The sequence below is a fragment of the Haliotis asinina genome, chromosome 7, assembly GCF_037392515.1.
Source record: "Haliotis asinina isolate JCU_RB_2024 chromosome 7, JCU_Hal_asi_v2, whole genome shotgun sequence".
Taxonomy (NCBI): domain Eukaryota; kingdom Metazoa; phylum Mollusca; class Gastropoda; order Lepetellida; family Haliotidae; genus Haliotis; species Haliotis asinina.
Window position 1 is genome coordinate 53,213,699 of NC_090286.1, and position 12,799 is coordinate 53,226,497.

At 39.7% G+C, this 12,799-nt stretch overlaps 1 protein-coding gene across 1 annotated transcript in view; it reads right to left on the reverse strand.

Annotated features, from left to right (window-relative positions):
• Positions 1 to 4,789: 4,789 nt before the first annotated feature.
• The window catches only part of LOC137291755 (orexin receptor type 2-like), a 144,935-nt gene continuing 136,925 nt past the window's right edge, over positions 4,790 to 12,799 (reverse strand). The window contains exons 2-7 of the mRNA XM_067823263.1: positions 9,792 to 10,173; positions 7,310 to 7,433; positions 6,895 to 7,019; positions 6,575 to 6,658; positions 5,216 to 5,246; positions 4,790 to 4,886 (exon numbers count right to left, since the gene is read on the reverse strand). Of these exons, the coding sequence (XP_067679364.1) occupies positions 4,790 to 4,886; positions 5,216 to 5,246; positions 6,575 to 6,658; positions 6,895 to 7,019; positions 7,310 to 7,433; positions 9,792 to 10,173 (843 nt within the window). The remainder of the gene's footprint in view (positions 4,887 to 5,215; positions 5,247 to 6,574; positions 6,659 to 6,894; positions 7,020 to 7,309; positions 7,434 to 9,791; positions 10,174 to 12,799) is intronic.

Consider the following 12,799-nt stretch of genomic DNA (forward strand, 5'->3'; position numbering starts at 1 on the left):
CGGCATCACTCGGTTTGTAGAGCATAACTTCAGTAGAACAACCAAATGCCTATCTGAGGGATTATTAATGTTTAAGGTATACTCCTTTATGAAATTGATTCTCCGTCTATGAATATACACCACTACTCTCCTAGTCTGGCGTGCATACCCTGCAGCAAATATATCCCAAAAAGCAAGTCTAGAAAATGTGGCAAGTCTAGATTCCCTTAGCTTCTGAAAATGAAGAAAGTCTCAGGGCTCCCTTTCAATATGATATTTCTTTTTTACTATGCAGTTTTTGCAGTAATGTATGTTCATTATGGAGACTAGTTGTTAGTCTGCTACTCTTACAGTTGACAATCAGTGTCCCGTATCGAGATATTTCTGTATAAGTGCTATACTCTTTCATTCTGAATTTCAAAATCGAACGTTATCATCTCTCATATAGTTTGAAGTTCTTTTTCGGTTTACTCGTATTTAAAACTATATATGATTTTAACCATATGTGTTTAATGAGACCCTTCAGCCGTTGGTGACGCGTCACGCCTATATACATGGTGTGGTGCTACTCTGCTCAACTGTACACACGCTTATTGGAACCAATACATACATGGCGTGGTTTCATTTCCTGCATTGTCTTCGCGGACTATTGCTTATAACATCCCCAGAAGATTACTGACGCCCATAATGCTATTAGACAGTCTCTGCAGAAATCTGTGTGCGGTGTTTGATTGATTACTCATACTGACGTACACCGTCATTTGAACAGACACTAGCGTCTTACACCCAATCAAATCCCGAGAGTCCTTCAGCCTCCAAGACAATATTTATTTGTGGACATCTGATTCCCAAACGACTAAATAAGTTCCAAGAATGGCAAATTAGTCACCATCAGAGATTCAAAAGTGAGACCATTTTCTTTTGTCGGCCTGACCAAATATGTCTCTTCCCAAGTATAGGGAATTATAAACTTCGCGATTGTACTGAACGTCATTGGAGACTTGCCAATAATTTTAACTCAGGATTTGTCAGACTATACAAAATTCTTTGGTTTCCCGTTTGCATTTTTGGCATTGGAAATTGTCGTAATTACGTGATTGCTGAAATGTGGTTTCTTTTGATATTACCAATGATGTCATCACAAATTAGGTGGTCTGTATATGTGAGTACTTTTTCAAAGTTGATGTCCAGGTTTTTATGTTTATTGGTTGCTCTAAGAATCGGTTTCGAAAGTTAGCATATCACACCATGTAAATGATAGGGGATGTTTCTGCTTATTGTGATCTGGAACTTTGAAATGAGCTTCTAACAGAAGGAGCATAGAACAAAGTGGATCAAAGGTGTTCCGTAGAGATAACAGGCAAACAGCAAACAGCATTCATTTGAAGTTTGATTTTGTAGCAAACATTAATTTGTTTATAACATTTTGAGGTAATTTGTCTTTAACAGCTTTAAGACCCATGATTTGAAGGTAATAATGTACTGCAAGGCGCTCAAATCAATCGTTGTTTGGGATAATATTTTATTCAAGTGAATATCAATATATAGGACACGCTATTAATGTTTTGTACACAGTCGTGAATATGAAAATTATCACTTCCAGGAGCTCCCCATTCTCTGTCCCTCTGTCGCTCCACCTTCGATCTATTTTTATCGTATCGACATGTAAGTGCTTGGATTGGTATTGTGGATGTCAGGCAATATAGAGAAGGGAGCAAGTTGTCGATACCTGTGCCTGAAGTGGAAATGTTGGCACAAATTCACATGCATTTGAAGTGATACGTTCACATGTGAGCTGGTTTATGTGGGATCCTTGTGAAAATACTGACGGATCCATTAAAACCCTCACACGTGTCTGTGTACGGGAAAGCGCACACCACACACACACACGCACACGCACACGCACACACACACACAACACGCACACAGTTACTCAGACAGGCACTTCACTTCAAGTGGATCAAAGAAGAATGGAAGCCTAAAGTGATGAAAGCCTAAGATTTAATTGTCCTGGGTCCAATCCACAAAGTCATCGCTGTTAAAGTTGCCATTGTCTTAGCACTCATTCGCGCCTTTGGTTCATTTGCTTTCACACCATCACTGTACACATGGCCTGGTTCATCTCTCTACCTGTAGACATGCGTCAAGAACACGCTCATCTGCTTTCATCGCAAGCGTTGCCTGGAGTCATCGACGTCGATGTTCAAAAGTTGCCGTTGTGCTTGGCGTCTTGCACGGATGTCGTAGATTCGTTGACGTCATCGAACTGTCCTCACAGGTACGGTAAGGTGTATGGATCGAATCCATCTGTCTTCACATGGGGTCGTTTCGGCGCTGTGTTTCCTTACTTCTGAACCTATTAAGGCGGCATTCAACGGAAATGATAAACGTATGTTTGTCTTGCCACTCAAATTGAACATTGCTCATCATTTGTCTCGAACATGTCACGTCTGTTTCACATTTCGTGCGTTTCTTTGAGTATGTTAACTATCTCTCAGGTTCAAATATAAATTCCATTTATATGAATAAAAGTGAAAACATTAGAATAGTTCCTAGAAATAAGCTTACATATTTATGGTTTATTTTCATTATGCGTTGGTTTCCGAGACCAAATATATACAAAACAAATTGATAGATGATAGAAACAGGTCGAAGCGTCGTGTACAGTATTATCACTATAAAGTTAACTAATTCTAATGGTAGTGATATTGATAACCTGTTTACAAATGGAACCCCAAAACATGATCAAAAGTCCATTTATTTACTCGCTAATACGCATAACAAAGGAATACAACAGTAACCCGTAGTGTTTCAGCAAATCAATGTTGCCGAGAACTTCAGAGTCTCGTTAACTTGTCAAGAGACAAATGATAACGAAATGACGGCTGGTAATGAAGTAAACCAATACCAATTACGTGCACAATATACGTGAAGTATTGTTTATCGTTGTACACCAACTATTTCCAAAGCCATATGAAACCAGGTGAAGCTTTGTTGACAGGGACATGAAAGACATGAAAACAAGACAATGATTATTACTAACAACTGGAATATTTTTATACATGTTTTCGGGGTTGTTCTTGCAACTAGTTCTTGTTAATTATTAGCATGATCAAGGACAAGATGAGGCCTTTAAACACAAGGGAATAAATTTGTCATCCGAAATAGATGTCACTCAACCAACAGATATTCAAGCAGCTGTGATTTGAAGGGCGTCATTATCAATGTTTATACGAATAATTAATCCGTACTAAATCACATAAAAATTTAAAAGTAACATAACTGTTTAACAATATTACAATAATGATAATACATATCACGCCATAACATAGTAACTGACATTAACAGTAAATATGAATAATTTATTTAATTCTTCAGTTTGATTGTCATTTGGTCAACGTTTATACGGTTAGATTGAATTTAACTGTAACATGTCATGAAAACATCGTGTTGAGAAACATGTTGAGCAGATATTGTCCACCTTATGCTCAACACTGGGAAACCTGATTCACGACTGACTGCAATTCGGTGATCAGAGTTACTTTCCTTAGATATAGCAGGATCCTAGAATGTTGCGTTACAATCCGATATTCGCACTGATTTTTAAGCAATTGTTCAGCTCTTCACCGGTGATGTTTGGTTTCAGTTTCCTCATCCCTCGCATCACACAGTGCTGGGAATGTTAACACACACAAATGAAGACTGATGCGGTGCTTACAATGGTGAAGTGCAAGACGAAGACTTGGATTCGAACAGACAGCTGATAGGAAGATTTCTGGTGGTTTTTTAGACCATGGTACCCTCTTCTGTTACGTGTGCTCTGTTCACGAAGATAATCGGTCACTGATACACAACAAATATTGCAATGTCCACGACACATACATGATTCACACTTAATGTTAATATCACAGAGCTTTCTTAAAGCGCAATAACTGATCCGTGCCTACTCTTCATGTGGATAAAACACGAGTTTCTATATTATGAAATCGTTACTTATATCGCTTTAAACGAAAACAGTCACTGAGGTTATGTCCCCGTTTGTTCAAAGCACATATTCGGACATACATCGAATACATATATATATATATATATATATTTGAAATATATGAAACAAGCAATTCCTGTAACTTTATAACAACACATACAGATTAGAAGCGCAGAACGCACAGATATTTTTAAAGTATAAAGTATAATCCCTTGTTCTTCAATACGACTTAGCTCGTTGGAAAAAGACTAATGGCCAAAGCGTTTGCTCGAAGATTCGGGTTCGATTCCAGTGATACCGATGACAGTCTATGACGCCTGTCCCCATTATTCACCGCTGGAGTATTTCTAGAACCGAAACGCCGTGGAATCATACAGATTCTCTCGCCATGACCCAACACATACCTCCAGCTTTTGGGGTATTCTGAACACTCACTCGAAGGAAAGGTAATTCTGCCTGATGTCAGAAGTGCCCTCATTGTTAAATAGCTAGATGTCTTCACGGTCGACATTCCTCAAACCAAGGCCCAACTGTACATTTATAGACTGCAACGTCGGATCGAGATGGCGTGTTCAGGTTCAGCAGGTACTCCAGGGTGACTTATATCACGTCAGGCTGCCACTGGGTCAATCAGAAAAGGATTACGACAAGAGCTGAACTTCAGTATTAGAGGCAACAAACTGGGCTTTCATGGCACTTCATAATAGGGTTGATTACCATAGAGCTGTCCAAGGAGGTCACATACTGAAAAGGCCCCAGCATGTAGATCATTTCAATCTCTCTTGTCTGCCATGGTTATCAAATATAGAACATTTACTGCCAGTTTTAAACGTTCCCATGAATGTCTCTCACAATGGCTGTGTCAGTTCGTTGAGTGTCTCTCCTGTTAAGGGGTGATTCAGTTGTCAGGAAACCATTCCTGCTGAATAGAAAGCAGTATTCAGATGGAATATTAACAAAAGAAAAGATTAATAATAGAACAGAAGCCACAAAATCGTTTCCATAATCATAAGTCGGTTATGTATTTTTTTCAAAATCATGAGCGTATGTTTCTGAATTACTCTCTAAGATCAGCTGTTCGCTACTAAATGCCGTTTGTCTGAACATTCAGTCAAACTTCAGAGATATGTTTTGCATTGAAAATGCTGTATCTTGGTTGGATGGTGACCAGATATGAGGGTTTATGGGGAAGGATGAATGATATCTCTTACGATTACGATTATGGATGACATGTATGAAAGGAATTCATACCCTTTGGTTGTCGATAAAGGCTCCATTTCATCTGTAAAACAATAGCTGGATGTTAACATATGATGTTAATTTGGGCCGAGCACATGTTTTGAACAGTGCCGCTGTTCGTGAATGATGATAAGAAAAGAACAAAGTTAGACGACTACATTGCAACAGAAGATTGAATTACAACATATCATAGTAATATTTTGTAGCCCTGGTGAAACTCAGGCAGTCAATATTTTGAAGCGAATGCTCACACGGCTGGAATGTTATAATAAATTGTTATATTGTCAGAATGTCATGATTCAATGAGTTGACCCTCACTATAATTAACAGTTCTGTGACAGGAAGAAAAGAAGTTGAATTAACGCAGGTTGGGCAACTTACGGTGATCAAATTCTTTGTGCTGACCGAATACATTTGGTAATCTTGTACGAACTCAATGACATTAAATCTCTTCACTTGCTTTTGGTCTTATGTTTAACCCAGCATTGCCCACTATTCCTACCGTGTAATAGCGGTATCTCGACCCGACAATCCAATGATTTACAACAAAGACATGAGTGAATATCATGTGTCAATCAGAAACAATCCAATCCCGTTCCTTGCCTCGGCGAGTTGCGCCTGTACAACTATGGGTGACATGTAGGTAACAGTTTACATCAACCTGGCCATACCACACATGTTGCATATCTATGGAGAAGGTTTCAGATGTAGTTTATAGAAAACCGCCAAATCATCAAAAACAAAATATTCTCATGGTAACATTTGGTGGAACGCAAGAAATAGCCGTGACTTTTAATCTTTGAATCATACAGATGAAAAGGCTTATGTCAAGTGATGAAAATTAATATCGGGTGTGTCCCCCATGTCTCTGGAGAACTGCTTGGCATCGTCGTGGCATGCTGCGAATGTGTGTACGGATGGTACCAATCGGAACTCTACGTTATTCTTCCTGGAAAGCCACGAAAAATTCATCCAAATTGTTGGGTTGAACAGGTCTGTCCCGACCATTGCGACCAAGAACATCCCAAAGATGTTCGATGGGGTTAAGGTCAGGACTTTTATCCGGCCATTGCAACACCCGGACACCTGCAGCCCTTAGTCTGTCCCGACAAACATGAGAGATGTGGGGCAAACATTGTCATGCTGGACCTCCAACATTCGACCTGCTGTACGCGCAAAGGGGATCACTGTTGGGTTCAAGATCTCGTCACGATATCGTACACCTGTTATCCTGACATCAACACGCACGAGATCTGTTTTGTGGTTAAAGGTAAACACGGAGCTGAAGTTAGTGAACAGAAATTTTGAATTGCCCTAAGAAACATGCGTTCCCTTATTTTTTTCATGAGTATATATCACGTAGGTACATACGGTTTCCATGACAACGTCTTCGCTTCACGGTGTAATTTCCGTACAGACAATAACATACTTTGGCAAACTCGGTCCTGAATTTACCTGAAATAAAATACCAGTTACATTTAGTACAAGAAAACGCCCACCTCTACGAAAAGCATAATTTATCAATGTTCATAGCACCAGCGATAGAGCAACGTGACTGTGAGGTGGTTTTATGCAGTCACTGATTTCAGTTCTGTGAAACTCACTTGAAACTATTTGTTTTGGAACAAGACAACATGAGAAGATAACATGCATGGTTGTGTAATATGATGTTATTGCCCTCTGAAACTGACCGCTCATGAAGTTGTAAATGACAGGGTTGATGGAACTGTTGAGGTAGACCATCCAGTGAGCTGTTAATGTCAGGATAGAAACGGAGTGTCGGTCTATCATTTTTACCAAGGGACTTCGGATCAACCTGAAAGAGAAACACTTCCTTAAGACTTAAATACCACAGGACATCTTATGATTTTGTCCTCATCGAAATTTACAAAGCTGATAAGGATTTCCCCCTTGTGAAAATGTTAATCGCACTACATGTTCTTTGAATTAAGTTTCCTGTGTCCTTTGGTTTTCTAAGAGTGGATTCCTAATGAAGACGTTGATCAGTTATGGTCTCTTTTGAATCATTAACTGCAATATGACCCTTTATCAGTCAAACATTTGACTCGAAGTGTGAAAATCCCGAGGACTTTCATTTCAGCGTACCTCATCAGGTTCCATGAATAGTAAGGCAGATAGCACAGGATGAAGACGACGACAACTACGATTAACATCCTTGCGGTGCGACGTCGTGATTGGACTTGCAACGTCACGGCACTCTGATCGCCCTCTGGAACCAAGACGATGCTGAGTGTTCGGTATAGGAGAGGTGAAATGGAGTTTAAAGTTAATTACTGCACCGATATCGTGTGAGTGAGTGCAAACGTACATGTGTGTGCTTGTGTCTCCTTTAACCAGTCCGGTTCTATATTGCTAGTAACCTACTGTAATACTATGCACACTATGCACAGTGTAACATGGATGATACTTGAAACACAGTTGATTATCATGCTAATAATATACACATATGTATTGATGGGTCTGTAATGTCGCTTTATAGGATGGTTAACAATACAAGCACTATTGCAATGCTTTGTTGGTAATGGAGTCAATAGAGTCAATACTCTTTCAGCAACACCGCGCATATGTCAGATAGTTTCAGTCGTTGTTGGTTTGTTTGTTGTTCGTTGCCACAAACGGCAGCAATATTGCAACTATGTGCCGGCGGTCTGTATAATATCAAGTCTGAGCCAGACAATCCAGTGATCAACAACATGAGCATCGATCAACCACGTCAGCGTACTTGTATTATACCGATGACATTAAAACCAACAATAAAATCAAGCCTGTGTAGGTTTTGCGTAAACAGATAATGTTCCCCGATGAAATAGTGAAGGATGTGACATCACCCAGCCCTGACGTCATTAGAACAGCCATGAAACCAGATAAAACAGTTTTGAAAGATACATTACCTACCATTCGGCTTAAATATTTTGTTTCAATAAAGATCACCAAACATGACCACTCGCCACTGCTTTCATTGACGATGACAGAAAAAAAAGAAGTAAGTTTTTTTTGAAAAGTTTAGAACATTATTGTAAATAGAACTCTTCTGTCAAAATGGGTGATGTATTTCCTACTTTCCGTTTCTTCTGTAGAAATTTGCCAAATGAATTAACATACGTTGCCACAATATCTTTAAAAGCGTCTCTGATAATGTCATAAATAACAAACTAACAAAACCACTTTCACTATTCACTTGGCCATGCTGGATAAATGTTTAACAAAAGCTTTAAAGCATCGCTCTAATTCAAGGGCACGCTGATAGTATAGATTAGGCAGTTACAGCGTGATCAGTTTGACATCAGCTGCATGAAATATTGAACTTTGAAGAGTGGTCGAGCTTATCAAACAGAGTAATTACGTCGATCTGTTGTTTGACGTTGACAGGACGTTTCACCACCGTACTCTCAGGCCTCATAAACACTGGCATCATCTATGTTGAAATCTTAGACTCGCATTAACCCTATCTCCGGGCACTGGACGAACCATCGACCGCTTCCGAAGGTAATTTTGAAGGGGCTATTTCTGGGAACCAGGAAAACCAATCTTGCTTCCACAGACACGTGCAATTTATGACTGTAATCATCAACACTGTTCCCAATGTACAGCATGCACCCTGCTTGGTATATGATGATATTCCATTTGTGTCGTCCAGAGCTGGGAACAGCAATCATGTCATGGTATTTCACGTAAGTACACAATTTCGCACTTATGTATACACTCTGTCTGGCTCTAGGCTGGAAGGCAAATCCTATTTGGTAATACAACTACCAAAGTTGTAGAGAACATACACGTATTACATCGATTGTCCTGTGTTATTTCCCCCAGCAATCTGTTACACACATCCCAGCTCTATATATTAAAAAGCAGCCGTCTGTGTCTCCTCCTGGCAATCATCTGGTTTGGTATCGATACCACTATCGAAAGTAAATGTTTGTGGGGTAAAATGCTCGCTTGGAGGTACGGGCAGGTCCTAGGTTTTTGAAGCTCTCTTTGATTTGTAATAAAATATAGAGTTTTTTAAAGTTGATAAATTGGATTTTATGCAGCATTGACCAGGGAAGACCAGAATTAGGCCTCACACATTGATTCCATGTGGGATATCGAACCCGAGCGGTCGACGTGACAAGCGAACGCTTTAACTAGAAGGTTATCACGCCGCCCTCCGAGTCTTATAAAATTTCACTTTATCAGCGGCAAACTTTCCGTAGATTCCGAAAACTTGGTACATTGTTCTACACTTGCCAGATTGCTTTAACCACCCCCATCAGTGTCGTTGGATCGATAATGTCAGTATATCACGAAAGGCTATGAAACAGTCCATCACCTGCTAGGATATACGAGAATGCATTATCAGCAGAAGGTCTGATCTACGGTGGCAGAAAGAAGATGAATCTGAATGACGATTTGCCGTGTACCCGGTGTCTTTAACCAATGTCAGTTGTTTGTTCGTGCATTTGTTTAATATTGTCACTGTCTGACCTTTTGCCATGTGTCTTGGGAGTTGTGCGTGTGATATCTCTACCCTCATAGATGCAACTGACAAGAAACGTTAAATGTTCTGCTAAACACCACAAATACTTACCTGTCAGGTGCTGTCCAGTCTTGAGACTGGACCACAGACATACAGCTATTGCGGTATATGTGTAGCCCATTACCACAATCGGTACAACGTAAAAGGTCACGAACATGAAGAGGTCATAGTTCAAGGCCAAGACATCCATGTCGTAATCGGGGACACACGACGTTAAAAGAATGGTTAAATTACTGGGTATCATAGGATCTCGGTTTTCCCGGAAGATGAGGAGTCTGGGGATGGACAGCACGTGCGCGCCCAACCAGATGACCACGATGGATATAATCACTCTCCTCCTCGTCTCCGTGAAGGTTAAGGGGTGACAGATTGCAAACCAACGTTCGATGGAGATGGCGGTCAATGTCAACACCGACACGACAACAGTCACTTCCTGCAATGACAAGAAGACAGATTTTAGTCATGGATACCGTATATGATTCACTCGTGCAACTGGTGATTTATAAACAAACCTGGCATGTATGATTTTACAATACATGTACGACATGCTAGAAAAACAAGCAACTCTGCATAATATGATCAATTCCAAAGAAATGCAAAAAACAAAAACAACAAAAAAAAAAATAAATAAATAAAAATAAAAACAAAACAACCCCCCCAAAAAACCACGCATCACAACGCAACGCAACGCAACACCACGCTATGCTACACCACGCTATGCAACGCAATGCAAAGCAACGCAACGCAAAGACTTTATGTTTGACTTGTCCAATTTTCATGAACGATCCTTCCACATCGATACCGTAAATTATCAGTAAAATATCAGCAGTATCATTAAAAGCGAGAAGTTGTGATAGTTCTATGGTTTTATCATTTCAAGCTGGATATTTGCCTACAATAATATCAATACCTTATTTCTCAACAGAAATGTTGGCTTAAACTGCTCCATGTTAATCAATGTCTATTTTCCTCCTTTCTAACGATCCACTCACGTCTACTAATAGCAGTATCGTTGAGTGGTGATACTGAATATTTGTTGTCTCGAGATCGAGGAATGAGACTTGTCCAACCAACTAATATTTGGCATACAATAAGGGAAGGACTTTAAGAGCACATAAGTGAGTGAGTGAGTTTAGTTTTACGCCGCATTCAGCAATATTCCAGCTATATGGCGGCGGTCTGTAAAAAATCTAGTCTGGACAAGACGAACCAGTGATCAACAACATGAGCATCGATCTGCGCAACTGGGAACCGATGACATGTGTCAACCAAGTCAGCAAGTCTGACCACCCGATCCCGTTAGTCGCCTTTTACGACAAACATAGTCGCCTTTTCTGACCTATTCTACCCCGGGACCTTCACGGGTCCAGAGCACATAAGGGACTTATGAGTAGGATTTACACATTGGCCATTAATAACGGCTGGTAAGATGAAATGATGTGTATAAGCGCTACTGAAATGTAGCAGCCAGTATAATATCTACCTTGTTCCAATAAAAACATTTTAGCAGCATATACACGGTACTAGCATTATATATTTGGTGTCCTCTATTTCAACCTCTAAATTCTAGGGAATACATGAAATTCCTAGGGTCAAAGTGATTTCACGAAATAACTGAGTCTTTTAGGCATTGCTTGAAATCCCTGGTTTCACAAATTCCCTGTAACATATATAGCATTCGCGTTCAGTTACTTCCGATGATTGGGTACTGTTCCATATTTATAACATTATTTTCTAAAATGAACATTCGTATCTGATACTTTGCGTTCTGTACGTGTCAAACAGACATTTATGCTATTTAAAGACGTTAATAGTGCCTCTATTACGATAACAAGAATGTTGTGATAGAATATATAATCAATTTCTAAGTACGTGCTAAATAATCATAAAGATGCATTATGAAAACAGAATGACCTAAATTAGTGAGTGCATATATACCGGTCTTCACGGAAATGAACATTTTCCTGTCAACAACAATTCCTAAGAGGAACAACGTTGTACTAGAGACATCGTAGTTGTACGTAAACATTAATAAATGATGACAATATTGAAATTCAGACATGAACCGTTTCGCCAACATTACAGACGTTTTGGTTTTGGCCTTGATATATGCGATCGGTTGTACACATTGTGCTGTATAAACATAAGAGTTCAAAAATAGTAATTTGGGAGAAGTTTGAATGCATATATCTGTTTGGGCACATGAAAAACGATAGTACAAGAAAGCCATAACCGTAATCGACTCTGCACCAGACAATCCAGTGATCAGCAACATGAGCATCCATCTGCGCATGTGTCAACCAAGTCATCGAGCCTGACCACCCGATCCCGTTAGTCGCCTCTTAAGACAAGCATAATCGTTTTTTCACAAGTGAGCGAGTGATTTGGGATTAATGCCGGCTTTTCCACACTATTCCAGATACATCATTTCTAGTTGGCTTAATGTGCCAACAAAGGCAAAGTTAATCAGCTGTGATGTGGGTCACAGGTGTTTACCACTGTCGTGCCGACACACCAGACCGATTCGATCCAGCTGTCCTTGGTTTCTGGTCAAAAGGACGCAACTCTTCAGTAAACAAACGTAGGATCAGACGTAGGATTTGAGTGATTTTAAATTATGGCTTAATTTCCTAGAATCGTCAGTGGCTGAAGGGATGGTACAAATCCAGCTAGGGTCCATGCACGTGGCAAAGGCACTGTAAGTCCCTATGGTTCCTCGTATAGTTCCTCCGGTTGCCGGCGATCTATATCCCGCTTTTGAAACATATTGTACAATCCAAATTTGAAATCCAGTTTAGAGATAGATACTAGTTATATTTTATGTGTCTGTGATATTTAAGTCCGTCGTTGACAGGCTTTTAGTGATTCACATGTATTTATCCTGAAGTTAAAACCATTTTTTAGCCTCGTTATCGCTCGTTCTACCGTATTACTAAATTACATTTTAACAAACAGTATTACAGGAGTCGAAAAAGCATCCACTCAATACTCACAGAACAGGTAAAAGAGTATTTTGAAATAATGTGTGTTTACAAACAGTCATTGTGAGATAGCGGTGT